The following is a 16144-nucleotide window of genomic DNA, read 5'->3' as shown; positions in this document are numbered from 1 at the left end:
TTTAGGAATATTTATCCTAAAGTTGTTTATATGAATCAAAAATGACTTTTTGATTCATATAAACTAAGACTAAGTGCATCCCTCATGATCTACGTTGACCCGATCAGCGCAAAATCCATTCTGCCGCAAGAAGTTTTGGCATCCATGGATATAACCACGCCAGGTCAGTCCCGTGCATAAGCCCTATTGGATCAGAATGGGGCTTGAACACAGTACTGATCCTTGATGGTTGTATCAATGGATACCCAAAATTCTGGCGGCAGAATGGATTTCACGCCAATCAGATCGGGACACCTTTTGACAGTTACACTTTAAATCATGTCTTTAGGGATTTTCTTTGGTATGTTATCTAATCAGTGGTGCAGCAGAGCCACAAAGCCCAGATGTACACTTTAAACAAAGCCAGAAGACTCATCTCCACTTATTGAGTAATGGCCATGCCAGGTAACGGCCATCATTACTGAGTGGAAAACTAGGGGGTACGCTATTAGTGATTGCCAATGGCTCTGGTTTAGTTTTTAACTGTGTCATCATCCTAAACAGAATAGTGACCCTACTGGTAAACCACTATTCCCCGTCAGGGAAACAAGCGCCAATCTAGGAGATCTATCTGACAGGTGCCAGTAGTGTGCTAGCCCAGATAATCAGATTCATTTACAACATTTATAGTGATAAACATGCCCTAAAAACCACATCTTCACAAGCAGGCCTACTGAATTCCCTGCTCTAAAGGCCCTATTACATCGGCCAATCTGGAGGAGCAAATGAGCACCAACCTATCAGATCAGCGCTCGCTTGCTCCTCATTCCCTGCTCGCTTGCTCCTCATTTCCCGCTCGCTTGCTCCTCATTCCCCGCTCGCTGCCACGTAGGGGGGGGAGAGGTAGCTGTGGAAGGGGCTGTGTGGACAAACTTTAGATCATCTTGTAGGCCCATAGGAGATAGTAGCGGTCTGCTGCCGACGCTCCTATTACACGTAGCGATGGCCAGTAGACCATTGTTACCATTGTAGTTCTTTTTCAACATGTTGAAAGACAAGAGTCAGCTGACAGCGCAAATGTCGGCTGACTGTTGCCTTTTTACACTAGCTATTGCACCAATCGATAATCGGAAAAATTGCTTGGTGTAATAGGGCCTTAAGTCCTGTTTTTTTTAATTAAATCTACCCTTCTTTATATCTGGTGATTCCATTCAACAGTATCCGTTACTCTTGTTGCATTCTAATGCATACACAAGACACTGGGTGGGTGGCTGACCTATATGCCTTTATGTGAACTGCCATTTTCTTTTGTTTTTCTACGTAAACTGGCCCTGTATAGAAAAAGCTCTTCCACTGCTGGTATTTCCTCATAAATTGTAAGGTCCTCATTTGAGTTATTAACTAGTTTTTTACTATGTAATGTCTGATTTTGTCTGTATATGTACCTTCTAAATTACATGTTGGAGAACATGTTAGCAGTATATAAATAAAGATTATTAATATTATTATTGCATATTGTGAATTTGCATGCTTAATAATTGCAAAAATTTTAAATAATCCGCATTCAAGCACTGTGAGCACAGTTCACTACTTATGTGTCAGGAATGTGCAGTAGCCTGGTGTGAACTTGGTCTGTTTTTACCTTTTGTCTGACACACCCGCTTGCTTCTCAGCTTCCTGGCAATGCAGGAGTTACACTGAGCTCTGCTAGACTTGATTGCTGCAGCTGAGCAGTTTCTGTTGATTGACATATTCCTCTGCCTGTCCGGAACCTTGAGTATTAGAGTGCCGGTCCAATGGGGATCCTGACCGGGCTCTTGATCCTCATAAATGAAAGCAGAGCCAGTCCTTCTCTGCTGGCTATTAAGGTTCATAACCTGATCCCAGCTATCCCTGTTTATTCCTGAGATGCTCGTTTCTAGTCCCTCTGCTTGCTCGACTTGTTACCTGACCTCCCGCCTGACCTTTGACTATCCCATTGTTCCCTGAGTTTGGTTCTGACTTGGCTTGTTGACTCTCCTTTGTTGTGTTTGTCTTTTTTGTTCTGTGTCACACTTATACAGTATAAGGCACGTCTTTGTGGTTGTCCGCGGCTGCCTAGGGACGATTGAGGCAAGTAGGTAGGAACAGTTGGTGGGTTAAGGCTTTGCGGCCACTCTCTCGTCTTGTCCCTACCTTCCTGTCCTGACGTCATGCTGAAATATATACTGCACAATAGTTTAGTGTATTCAGGGTGCTCTCGGCTGCCATCTCTGCCTGTGGCAGGAATTGTCCAGAGCAGGAGAGATTTTCTCTGGGGATTTGCTACCACCCTGGACAGTTCCTGACAAGGACAGAGGTCTCAGCAGAGAGCACCATGTCAGACTGAAAAGAAAACAGTACTTCCTTGAAATTTTTAAATAGAAATAATTTACAAATCTGTATAGTTTTCTGACACCAGTTTATTTGAAGACTTTTTTTTTACTGGTGTTCCCCCTTTATGTGAGTAAAAAGTGATAAATATTTTTGCAGTGCTGCAGCTACTGCCACCATGTGAGGCCTGAAAAAGAAATCTATTTTCCCCATTGGTTGAATCCACATGTACCAGAACTGCTGTCAATTTGCCTGCAGCATGCTCATTGGCCCAGCTGCATCAGACTAAAGCTGGGTTCACACTATGTATATTTGAGGCTGTATTTGGTCCTCATGTCAGGTCCTCATAGCAACCAAAACCAGGAGTGGATTGAAAACACAGAAAGGATCTGTTCACACAATGTTGAAATTGAGTGGATGGCCACCATATAACAGTAAATAACGGCCATTATTTCAATACCACAGCCGTTGTTTTAAAATAACAGCAAATATTTGCCATTAAATGTCGGCCATCCACTCAATTACAACATTATGTGAACAGAGCCTTTCTGTGTTTTCAATCCACTCCTGGTTTTGGTTGCTATACAGCCTCACAAATACAGCCTCAAATATACATAGTGTGAACCCAGCCCAAATGACTAAAATGAAACAGATAACAACCAATGACAGTTCATTTTGGGAAATAAAAATTGAGCTGTGATTGGTTGCTATCTTCCTGAGACGAAAATCTGGCAGACTAATAAATTGGGGCCATGGTGTTGTGGATGTGTAATATGGATCTATAGCTTCACACTGCTCCCATAAAACAAGCACAGTCACAATGGCGGAAGTATATTGATGAAGTAGTGCATGCTCCTCCATAGGGTGCCATTTTATGGATGGGAGATCGGCCACTGCAACGTATGGCTGATACAGCACTGTGAATTACACCCAGAGGGCGCGTGATTACAGCACTGGCATGCCCAGGGGACAGTGACTTCTTGCCCCAGCCACAAGGCCCAGATGACTAGTTGGCCTACATTTACATATAATGTGGGACTTGTTCAAAGTAAATTTTCTGACCATACTGAGCTGGGGCTCAAGGCATAGATATACATCTAGGAATTGTGCATGTAAGCGCTAGATCGATTTTTTGAGTCATTGGTGGGTAAAGATTTGTTGACCGTGGGGAGCTGCAAATGAAAACCAATCCGCAAGATCAACACTCGTTTGCAGTGCCCTTACACAGCAAAACAAATCAAGCAGCCGGGCTGCATGAATGATACATGTATCTTTCATGCAGCCATGGAAACTGACAGCACAGATATGTAGATATACGTGCTGTGAGTTTCCAGATCACAAGCAGCAGTGCATACTTACCATACCATACCATCCATGCTGCTTGTGATCTGGCATCCTGCTCTACTGGCCCTCCCATCCTGTATTTTCAGGCCCCTCCTGCAGCTGTCAAACATTCTGGAGAAGGCAGCAGTCGGATGGCGCATCACACAGCAGCACTGATGGTAAGTATGCACTGCTTCTGATCTGGAAAATGACAGCATGGATATATGTATATTCGCGCTATTAGTTTCCCTTTATTGTCATCGGACACACAAGAATATGTGTGACCGATAACGATAAATTTTGAAGAATGCTCTAAAGACACGGTTAGCTGGTCCTCAGCTGATTGCTGTCACTTTTACACATGCCGATTATAGGCCTGTTTAAAAGGTCTTTTAGCCTTAACCGTAAATAATTCCAATTTGCATGTTATGATGTCAGTCGGGCAAATTTAAAGAGGACCTGTCACCCCCCGTGGCGGGGTGACAGGCTCCCGACCCCCCGTTACAGCCCCCTATACTCACCTGATCCCGCCGAGTCCCGCTTTTGGATCTGGTCGGGTCACGGAGATATCAGCCCTGACACAAGAGTCCGACGCTCATAGAGAATGAATGGGGAGTCCAATGCTCCGTCATTCTCTATAGGCATCGGACCCTCCTGTCAGCGCGCGCGTCGGGCTTCGGGAGCTGATATCTCCGTGACCCGACCGGATCCAAAAGCGGGACCCGGCAGGATCAGGTGAGTATGGGGGGCTGTAACTGGGGGTCGGGAGCCTGTCACCCCGTCATGGGGGGTGACATGTCTCCTTTAACTCTAAATTTAACCATGTTTAACGTGTCTTACTTCCATATTTCATTGAATATGCCTCTTAACCACCACTACTTAAAGTTATTAAGACACTGTCATGAAAAAAAACATGTCAGAGAGACATACAAAAAAACTAAAAGTGCAACAGCAACCCACAGGTGCAAGCGCTTACCGTATACACTCCCCGATGTACACACAATAAAAACCTGCTCTGTAGATATTAAAAAATGAGGATCTTAGCTTAGATCTTTTTTTGTCTGTACGTAAGCCACATGCAGCGTGCAACCTGCAGTGTGAACAGAGGCATAGAGGTACTGCCATTTTTTCCTTTTTTATGTAAGAGAGGGATGTCAAAATTCTTGATTGATCGGAGTCTTCGTTTTCAGACTGCGACCGATTGGGAGGAGTCCAGCACATTATCTACCGGGTCTGTGTCACATGACGAGACAGCAGCATAATGCAAGTGTATGAAGCAGTCTCCTCACAGACACAGAGCCGGGAGAGGAACGAGTGGCAGCGTGGTCACCTCCTGCTCATTCTATTGATCGGTCAGGGTCTGAACACTCAAACACTGACCAATAAAAACTTTTGACATATCTCCCTGAAAAAGTTTATTTTCATGACAGGTACACTATAAATGTGGCTTATGAGATCCATAAGGTCAGGACCTTTGTTGTATATAACAATTTTATCTAACCAGTCATGCAATTATCTTGTGGTGCATTGGGATCATAGATTTAATGAAACATACAATTATCCCCGATGCAGTAATTCCTCTCCTCCCTAATGATATAAGAAAAGACTGACGTGACATATAAATTTGCCCTGTAAATGGGTCCTGAAAATTCAGTTTCTAGGGAAAGTGGAAACCATTACATGTGAGGTTATGTGTATTCTAAGAACTATTTTCAAATCTTCTACAAAAAAAGTTGAGATGATGCAGCCAAGCTTTGCACTTTCAAACTTTTTCAGAAGGTAAGATATTATACTGACATCAAATTAATTATCACTTTTCACTTTTTAGATGGATATTAACCATTGAGTGACAGCTGCTGTCCACACTATTGCATACAACTCATTACTTTGGACTACAGCTGTTGAGTTCATCTTTAGGCTTTGTTCACACAAGTACAAACAACAGACATTGTTTGGCACTCAACAATCAAATTGTTTCAATGGCCATTGTTCAATACATTGCGTGAACAACGGCCGACTTCAATTCAACACATTTCACTATGAAAAGAACGGCCGTTATTTTAATTTAAAACAACGGCCGTTCTTTTCATACAAGAAATTAAAAATTATTTGAAGTATTTAGTAGCACTACCATCAGCATATATAGTGTTAATTTTTGTTCCAATTTCCAAACCAAAATTCTACATGCAGTATGCTTTATTTAAAATAGGAAAACTGTTATTAATCTTTCTCTTGTTCTTTTTTTATTTTTATTTTTGATTTTGATAAATTGGATTTATAGTGGGGCCGGTTGGGCCTCCTATTGGGTTACATAGGAGCATAGTCACATGAACCCACTGAAGATTTTATGCTGGATCACCATGTGATAGGAGAGTGAGCTGTATGACTCACTATACAGAATCTGTATACACTCTGACAGGCTGGGTTCACACACAGTATATTTCAGGCACTATTTGGTCCTCATGTCAGGTCCTCATGGCAACCAAAACCAGGAGTGGATTGAAAACACAGAAAGGATATGTCCACATAATGTTGTAATTAAGTGGATGGCAGTCATTTAATGGCAAATATTTGCTGTTATTTTAAAACAATGGCCGTTGTAGTGAAATAATGGCAGTTATTTACCTTTATATGGCGGCCATCCACTCAATTTCAACATTGTGTGAACAGATCCTTTCTGTGTTTTTAATCCACTCCTGGTTTTGGTTGCCATGAGGACCTGACATGAGGACCAAATAGTGCCTGAAATATACTGTGTGTGAACCCTATGTATATTTGAGGCTGTATTTGGTCCTCATGTTAGGTCCTCATAGCAACCAAAACCAGGAGTGGATTGAAAACACAGAAAGGCTCTGTCCACACAATGATGAAGTTGAGTGGATGGCCGCCATATAACAATAAATAACTGCCATTATTTCAATATAACAGCCGTTGTTTTAAAATAACAGCACATATTTGCCATTAAATGACGGCCATCCACTCAATTACAACATTATGTGAACAGAGCCTTTCTGTGTTTTCAATCCACTCCTTGTTTTGGTTGCTATACAGCCTCAAATATACGTAGTGTGAACATAGCCTATGGCTGCGTTCACACTACGTATATTTCAGTCAGTATTGCAACCAAAACCAGGAGTGGATTAAAAACACAGAATGGATCTGGTCACACAATGTTGAAATTGAGTGGGTGGCCGCTATATAACAGTAAATAACGGCCATTATTTCAATATAACAGCCGTTGTTCTAAAATAACAGCAAATATTTGCCAATAAATGGCGGCCGTCCACTCAATTTCACCATTGTGTGAACAGAGCCTTTCTGTGTTTTTGATCCACTCCTGGTTTTGGTTGCAATACTGACTGAAATATACTGACTGAAATACACATATACTGACTGAAATATACGTAGTGTGAACGCAGCCTAAACATACAAGTTTGTATAGGTGAGAGAACTCCTTATATTATTTCTGTACATTTAGGAGTCATTGTGCACTACATCATCGTCTGTTTTTTACATGTCTTGGTCAAGGTTTTGCTGCAGTTGCTATCTCTGCAACCCTACAACTTTCTCAGGAAATTCTCATCTGAGCATTAACATAGTAATATCTTTAGTGCCCTTCAAAGGGAATGTCACAGAGATTTTTTTTTTTACTTATTAGAGCCAGATACTGAAATATGTTTTTTTTTTTCGTTTTTTTTAATCAGGTTCGATTTTCTCATTGTTATTCATTTTATTTTTTGTCTATCATTATGGGGGCAGTCATCTTGCTTGAGCTGTTTTTAAATAATGCATTTATGCAGTAGTATTCTTTTTCAGTAAGTCCCCTGGACATAGACACAATGACCATCTCCAGACTCTATGGTTTGGGCCACTTTCGTAAGCATGCTCTATGTCAGGGATGTCAAACTCAAATACACAGTGGGCCAAAATAAAAAATTGGAAAAAGTCACGGGCCAACCATGGTATTTAATAAAGAGTGCATGCAGTGTTTCTGGCACTGCCTATCCTAAAGTAATTGTAATCACATGGTAGTAACCAATTATATCCCTCAAGCAGTAGGTAATCCAATAATTGTGCCCCATGTAGTAGCCCCCCCTCCCAATAGTGCCCCACATACTAGCCAGGCCTACTATTAGAAACCGGCATAGTAGCCAGCCCTGCCGATAGTGTCCCATATAGTAGTCAGCCCCCAATAGTGTGTTATATAGTAGCCCCCTCCCAATAGTAGCCAATCCTTCCAATAAGGCCCAATAAAGTAGCCAGCCCTCCCAAATAGTGTCTTATATAGTAGCCAGCCCTCCAAATATTCTCTTATATAGTAGCCAGCCCTCCCAATAGTCTCTTATGTAGAAGCCAGTCCCTAAAATAGTCTTATAAAGTAGCCAGCCCTCCCAATAGTCTTATAAAGTAGCCAGCCCTCCCAATAGTCTTATAAAGTAGCCAGCCCTCCCCAATAGTGTCTTATATAGAAGCCAGTCCCTAAAATAGTCTCTTATATAGTAGCCTGCGGCCTACAAGATTATAATATGGGCAGTCTGAGTGGCCATCTGGACCACCCATATTATAATCTGCTGCGACATCAGGAGGGCCACATTTAACACAGCAATGGAAAAGCATGGCAGGCCAAAAATGACTTGTTCAAATGTAATTCTACCAGGTAGGGGAGGCTGAGCTGCTACTAAAAAAATGCCAGTTTTCCCCCAAAAATCCCACACCCTAAGCATGCTGCCACAGAGCCTCAAAAACACCACAGAGGAGAGAAATTCACCACACAAAAAATACCAAGTATGTAGGGCACTTTATAAACCTCCATTAACTTTGAGCTAACATGTGGGCATTTTGTTTTTGCTAGTTTTGCTTAAATCTAAAGCTGTGTGAAACCAGCCTTACGATTACGGACAGAACAGGAAGCTTTAGGCTCAAAGGTGAGAGTAAAAACTTCAAGATGTCAAGATTAATTTAAAATATAGACAGTAAAATGGAAATTTTAAGAGAAAAAAAAATTACCCAAAATTCTGGGAAAAAAATATTTTAAAGGAGAAGTCCGGCAAAAATTATTTTTTTATATGTTATTACTGATGGAAAGTTATACAATTTTCTAATGTACATTAATTATGGGAAATGCTCCTATACTGCTATTTCCCTTAATTTAGTGTACCAGGAAGTGTTAGAATTCTCTCAGAAGCAGTGACGTCACGACGAAAGGTGTAATTCCTATGGAGTGTCCAGCAGGGGGCGCTCTATATATAGAAGTCAATGAGTACCATTGACTTCTATATATAGTGCGCCCCTGCTGGACACTCCATTGGAATTACAATGGATGTGTATGTAATGTAATATACAGTGTTTTTGATTGAATACATTTATGAAATACTTTGGGGAGCAAGTGTCCTTGCTCCCCAAAGTATTCCATAAATGTAATCAATCAAAAACACTGTATATTACATTACATACACATCCATTGTAATTCCAATGGAGTGTCCAGCAGGGGCGCACTATATATAGAAGTCAATGGTACTCATTGACTTCTATATATATAGTGCGCCCCCTGCTGGACACTCCATAGGAATTACACCTTTCATCGTGACGTCACTGCTTCTGAGAGAATTCTAACACTTCCTGGTACACTAAATTAAGGGAGATAGCAGTATAGGAGCATTTCCCATAATTAATGTACATTAGAAAATTGTATAACTTTCCATCAGTAATAACATATAAAAAAAATAATTTTGGCCGGACTTCTCCTTTAACATAAAAAAGTCATTTTCTATGCATTTAAATGACATCTGTTGTGTCCTGAGAGTTAAAGGGGTTATCCAGCGCTACAAAAACATGGCCACTTTTCCCCCTACTGTTGTCTCCAGTTCAGGTGCGGTTTGCAATTAAGCTCCATTTACTTCAATGGAACTGAGTTTCAAAACCCCACCCAATCTGGAGACAACAGTAGGGGGAAAGTGGCCATGTTTTTGTAACGCTGGATAACCCCTTTAAAGATATCTGTGAATTGTACCAAATTTGTAGGACTTTTCATTTCCTATTCGTCTAATTTCTTTATTTCGACAGAATCATACAGATCTCTCCTCCTGCAAATCCTCTAACATAATGATCTTGAGACAATAGTAAATAAGAGACAGATGCCTCCTACTTTTATTGTAGCCTCCATGACTATTTTAGGAGCTAGCACAATATTCGGGGTGTTCACCAACTTACTGATTGTCACGGTGAATTTTGTCGACAAGATCCGAGGCAGGAAACTCAATCCATCCGATCTCATCATGGTGACCCTTGGTGCATTCAATATATTTTTCCAGTTTATTATGTTGGTTAATGACTATGTGAGTTTCTTGGACGGCAACCTCTATAGCTCGGAACAAATTTACACTTTATTTACAGTTCTCCTGGTTCTGCCAATATTTTCCAGTTTCTGGATCACAGTTTGTCTCTCTGTCTACTACTACTTGCAGATAAGCATTTTTACTCACCCATTCCTAATCCGGCTTAAACTAGGAGTTTCTCAGCTGATACCCAAACTACTGATGGCTTCGGTTGTGACTTCAGTGGCTAATGGCATACCCGCTGCCTGGTACCGATACATAGATCGCCTCAGTTTAGGCATATCAAGTAACCAGAGCCTTGAACTAACTACATCTAAAGTTAATATTGTATATATGCTCCCCAGCACTGTCATTAGCTGTTCTTTACCTCTGACTCTCATTGGAATTGCTAATGGCGTCATTATTAAATCATTGCTCACGCACAGCTATAAGGAGGACCGGAACGCAAAAGGAGACCTCAGTCCAAGAACAGAAGCTCGAATACGAGCAGCTAGGACTATCGGGACCTTACTTCTTCTTTATATCTCATTTTATGTGTCTGAGGTTCTACTCCTTATAGGTATTTTTCCTAGGAATAGTCCTGTATTCTGTGCCTGTCTGATGGTAATTTATGTCTATCCCCCAGCCCAGTCTGTAGTTCTGATACTGGGAAGCCCCAAACTGAAGCAAATCTCTCTCGCTTTACTACGATGTTTATTCACTAAAGAAAAGCCTAAAAGCATAGAGATCTTATTTATCAAGCTCTGACCCCATCACGGTCACTGCGGCACTGCAGGGTGGTCTTTCTGCAGAATTTCAAGCATATGTACATTGCTTTAAGTTTTTTACTTTAAAAAAAAACTGCGCCGGCGCAGGGATGCCGGTGCCGCAGTCCTTTTTTTGAACTGAGGCCTGGTTCCTGTGCATGGCGCTGGTCTATCCCCAGTCACCAGCCTGGTCTGAAGCACTAGAGGCGGGCCTGCCGGTCCCCAGTGTGATGATCTCCCCTCCTCTCTGTGATCAGGCTCCATTAGAATCATTGGAGCTGGATCACAGAGGGGAGGGGTTTCATCACACTTGGGGCCAGTGTTCCGGGCTGGGTCGGTGCCCGGGAATATACCGGCACCACATGCGGGAACTAGTCAAGGTTCAAAAGAAAGATTACGCCACTGGTATACCTGTGCTGACACCGATCTATTCATGTAAAAAACTTTAAGCAATGTACCTGATGGTACATTCACTTTCAGTACAATTATATGATGGTATTCCACTTAAACTTTTTTTTTTTTCATTTCTAGCCTTTTTATTTGTTTCAAACTTTATGCAAATTCAAATCGTGCCAAAATATATGATCATAACAAGGTTATGCATTATTAACACAATGGCCCACATTTACTAATTTTGTATTTGTTGAAGTCGTTGTAACATACGTTTGGCACGTATAATCTGCATGTTAATTATAACAGTGGTTCAGAATCTGTTCATTTTAATGTGCTATTTACACCAATGTCTGCCACTATTTCTATATGGCGTTTTTAGTGCAAACTCCTGGAAATGCACTACACCTGCTCATTTTATGCCAGGCGGAGCAGCAGGAAACCTGTGTAAGGAAAGCTCTTCCCCGCCGACACCTCCAACTATTCCAGCAAACTCCAAGAATTTCCCCCCTGCCAGCATCATATTGCCAGATTAAACTATAAGGGCGGGGATCCGCTTTCTAATTTTTACATTTTTGCTCTGCCCATTAAGATGATGTTAAGCATTGTTGAGCCAGGCAGACTACACATAAGAAGGAAACATAATCTTCAGTTGACCAATTAACGTTAGACGCCTACATGCAACATTTATGATGAATAAGGGTAAAAAAAAGGTGTACTTTGCATCGAGTCAGCTTAAAGGGAACCAATTACACAAAAATTGGCCATAAAGCTAAGGAAACGTGCTGGTACATCAGCCAGCACGCTTCCTAACCATCCCCCTGTACCCTCCGTCCCATGAACATTCAGCCCACAAAGTTAGTTTAATCGTGTCCCGCGCTCTATGTAAATTATCATACAAGTAGTCACGGTGGGCGGGCGGCTGGTCAAGTAGTCACGGTGGGCGGGGGCTTCGTCAAGTAGTCACTGGGTCCAGGGCCGGCTCCGGCGCTGTAATCACGCCCCTCCGGGCGTGTTGTAAAGCGGCTTCTGGTGACGTCACTCGGGGGGCCGGCATTGTACGTCGGCCACGCCGACGTCTTTACTAAGCTGCGCATGCGCAGTACAGTGGGTGAAAACGCTGCTTCACTACGCCGCGCAAGCGCAGTACAGCAGCGTCTTCCCAGGCTGCACTGCGCATGCGCAGCTTAGAAAAAACGTCGGCGTGGCCGACGTGCAATGCCGGCCCCCCGAGTGACGTCACCAAGCGCCGCTTTACAACACTCCAGGAGGGGCGTGATTACGGAGCCGGCCCAGGACCCAGTGACTACTTGACAAAGCCCCCGCCCACCGTGACTACTTGACCAGCCGCCCGCTCACCGTGACTACTTGTATGGTAATTTGCATAGAGCGTGGGACACGATTAAACTTACTTTGCGGGCTGAATATTCATGGGACAGAGGGTACAGGGGGATGGTTAGGAAGCATGCTGGCTGATGTACCAGCACCTTTCCTTAGCTTTATGGACAATTTTTGTGTGATTGGTTCCCTTTAAATCGCGCCAACGTCCCGCACCAAAAACTAATAAGAAGGAATTATAAATTTGATGCTAAACCCACAACATGCACTGGAGCGCTATTTTTTTCCTGTCTTCGCCAAAATATGAAGAACAAAGCGGAAGTCAGGTAAAAAAAAGAAGGTAAACACTTCATAAATTTCATGATATGCACTTGCACCAAAAAAACAGGTGCAAAACTAACAAAAAATGGTCTTAACACAATGATAAATCTGGACCAATATACATATATTGTAAATAAAATGCATATCTTCCGATATACAGCAGGCACTATGAAATATACTATCACATTCTTAAACCACTTTTTTTTACATTTATCCACAGTAATGTTAACAAATCTATTACTGTAACATAAACTGAACTATCATAGGGTATAAGTATAAATCAATAAACAAATAATTTGCTTCACTGTTGTTGACTCCTAACTGTCTGGATGAAAGACCCTGCTATTCCGAGGTATGTATCTAGGTATCCCGCTGGTATTCTCTGCATACTCTACATAAACTGAAATTGTTTAAATTGAAATATATCAGCCGGTACATTGCTTTAAGATTTTTACATCAGTAGACTGGTACCAACACGGCACCATTAAAATCAATGGGGCCCAGTCACAGAGGGGAGGGGTTTCGTCACACTGGGGGCGGATGGGCCCGACTCCAGTGGTTCAGGCTGGGTTGGTGACCGGTAACAGACTAGTGTTGTACTGTGTTTCCTCGAAAAATAAGGCATCCTCCTAAAATAAAACACCCCAACTAGTCTACCAACTAACCCAAAGTAAGGCATCCCCCTGAAAATAAGGCACCCCCCGAATGTAAGGCTGTCCACCATCACCTGCCACAGCTCACCTCTCTCCATCCCTTTCCATGCCACTCGCATCCCTCCCGCTGGTTCTCACCACTCTCCATCCCTTCTGGTGCCGCTCACCACTCTCCATCACTCCTGGTGCCGCTCACCACTCTCTCTCCCTTCCTGTGACGATCACCACTCTCCATCCCTCCTGGTGCCGCTCACCACACTTCCTTCCTCCCTGTGATGCTCACCACTCTCCATCACTCCTGGTGCCGCTCACCACTCTCTCTCCCTCCCTGTGCCGCTCACCACTCTCTCTACCTCTCTGTGCCACTCACCTCTCTCCATCCCTTTCCATGCCACTTGCATCCCTACCGCTGGCGCTTACCACTCTCCATCCCTTCTGGTGCCGCTCACCACCCTCCCTCCCTGTGACTATCACCACTCTACATCTTTCCCTTGGCTGCTCACCACTTTTCCTTCCTCCCCATGCTGCCCACCACTCTCCCTACCTCCCTGTGCCGCTCACCTCTCCATTCCTCCCCCAGCCGCTCCCGAATAATAAGACTTTCCCCTGAAAATAAGACAAAGTGCCTCTTTGAGAACAGAAATTAATATAAGGCACTGTCTTATTTTAAGGGAAACACGGTACACGGGAACCAGGCCACAGTTCATAAAAAGGACTGCAGCACTGGCATGCACGCTTCCTGATGGATGGTATTTGTAGTTCCCCTTGGGGCTTCTCTATTACTGCTGCCTGAGGTGGTGAGGGAGAAGCCCTTGATGGTGATGAGGGGCAGGACTTCTCCTTTAACATCTCTCTACATGGCCGACTGCAAGAGATGGGTCACTGATGTTACAATGAAGATTGTTGGTGTATATGGAGTGTATGCTGGAAAGTAGTGAACCACAACCCAGTGGAATGGGAGTCCTTTAAGGGTATCTGGGTTGGGCCGTAAGCCACAATGTTTCAAATCCCAGAAATCCCAGGTATGTGGAGGAGTTGCCCCTCAGTGTAATTACCTTGACGAGTAAGTAGATCAGGCTCGCTCTCTTGGTAACTTTATCAGTAAAATAAGCTCCTTGGTTCAACAATTCCCATATGTCACACTATCTTCTTTAGTGTTTATACAGACTTTAGTAAATCTCCTCACAAAAATCTCCTTACAGGCTGTAGTCCCCTCAGTGGATGTTACTCCTGCTACAGTTGCGTTCAACTCACCAACTAACTAACTTCCTGTATTAACTGCCTCTTGAGGAGAGAATAGCTCCGCCCTCTTTCTGGACCTAACTACAGTAGTACACTCAGGAGTCAGTTGGTGTTGCTATGGTAACCCTTGAAGCTTAGAAGGAAAACCAATAAGGGGGCGTTATTACATATAGGCACAATTAGGGGGCATTATTGCTTATGAGGGCCTGAGGAGGAATTATTACATGTGAGGGCAATAAGAAGACATGGGGGGGATGTGGAGGGCAATAAGGGGCATTATTACTGAGCTGGTGGCTTAATTACTGTGTGGAAGGCCCTAAGATGGCACCAATTCACCAGGATTAATAGGTAGGGTAGACACAACAATGAGCCCTAGCGCTAGGCCCCCCAGCTGTCCCTAACTACTTGTCCCTAGGTGGTTGGTGCTGCAGTATATTTAGCGGGACCTATACACTCAGCCAATCACTGACTGAAGCATGACACAAATGAGGTCAGGGTCTGGCTGAAGGAGCAGGTCCAAAAAGTGGGGGGCAAGACGGTGCTGGAATAGGAATGGCGTAAGAATATCATATTCTGTTACCATGCCAGCAGCAAAATATAAACAATTGAGAGATACCAAAATACCCTTTAATTAGACTATTATTCAGGGCTTTCTACTCTGATATTAGTTGAGTATTAGATGAGTACTTGGTAGCTGTTTTATGTGACCACTTAATGTTTGGCTTGTGTTATAGGACTATAATAATATACTGGTGCACTGTGTGGCAATGTTATTTTGGTAATTTATGGTAGATTTATTTAGATCACTGTTATTTAAGCATTACATGGCATATTGGTACATTAATCACAGGTTGTACACTGTTATTCACCCTGGGTGCTGTGTGCCAGTCAATAGGGACGCCCCCTCCCCAACATAGTAATCCAAAAATGAAGATACTGACACAAAAATTGCTTTTGTTAATGCTTCTTAGCTTGTATTCAAATCTTTTCACAAAACCTTTACAGATTTCTTTACATCAACACCCGTGAGTGAGGATACTTTTAATGGGGCTCCGTCCCTGCGTTCAGCTTGGGCGCTGATGAAGTCCAAGTATCGGTTATGGTCCTTTTACACGGAGCGATTTATCGTTCGTTTTTGGACGATAACGATCGAATTCGAACGATAATCGTACATGTAAACACAGCGAACGATCAAGCGACGAGCGAGCAAATCGTTCATTTTGATCTTTCAACATGTTCTCAAATCGTTGTTGATCGTTCGCAAAAACTTCGCTGATCATTCCGTGTGAACATTCTTTCAACGATTTCACCAATGTGCTAGATAGGCTTAAGCAATCGCAAAAAAAACGCATAACGATTTTTCCGTACGATGTATCGTTCCATCTAAATGCTGATCGTTATAAAAAAAACATCATTCATTCAAAATCATTAATCGTGCGATCGGGTGAATTATCGCTCCGTGTAA

At 42.8% G+C, this 16144-nt stretch overlaps 1 protein-coding gene across 1 annotated transcript; it reads left to right on the top strand.

Moving 5' to 3' along the window:
• The first annotated feature begins 9788 nt into the window (after nucleotides 1–9788).
• On the top strand, nucleotides 9789–10736 carry LOC138787050 (taste receptor type 2 member 40-like). The gene has a single exon (XM_069964160.1). It carries the CDS (start codon nucleotides 9789–9791, stop codon nucleotides 10734–10736), a length of 948 nt encoding a protein of 315 aa, XP_069820261.1.
• The last annotated feature ends 5408 nt before the right edge of the window (nucleotides 10737–16144 follow it).

Source organism: Dendropsophus ebraccatus, chromosome 3, assembly GCF_027789765.1.
Source record: "Dendropsophus ebraccatus isolate aDenEbr1 chromosome 3, aDenEbr1.pat, whole genome shotgun sequence".
Lineage (NCBI taxonomy): Eukaryota > Metazoa > Chordata > Amphibia > Anura > Hylidae > Dendropsophus > Dendropsophus ebraccatus.
This window is presented reverse-complemented; position numbering and strand designations above follow the sequence as displayed.

What these genes read in the sequence shown, in the direction of transcription:
- LOC138787050 (XM_069964160.1), top strand. Translation starts at nt 9,789, where the DNA reads ATGCCTCCTACTTTTATTGTAGCCTCCATGACTATTTTAGGAGCTAGC.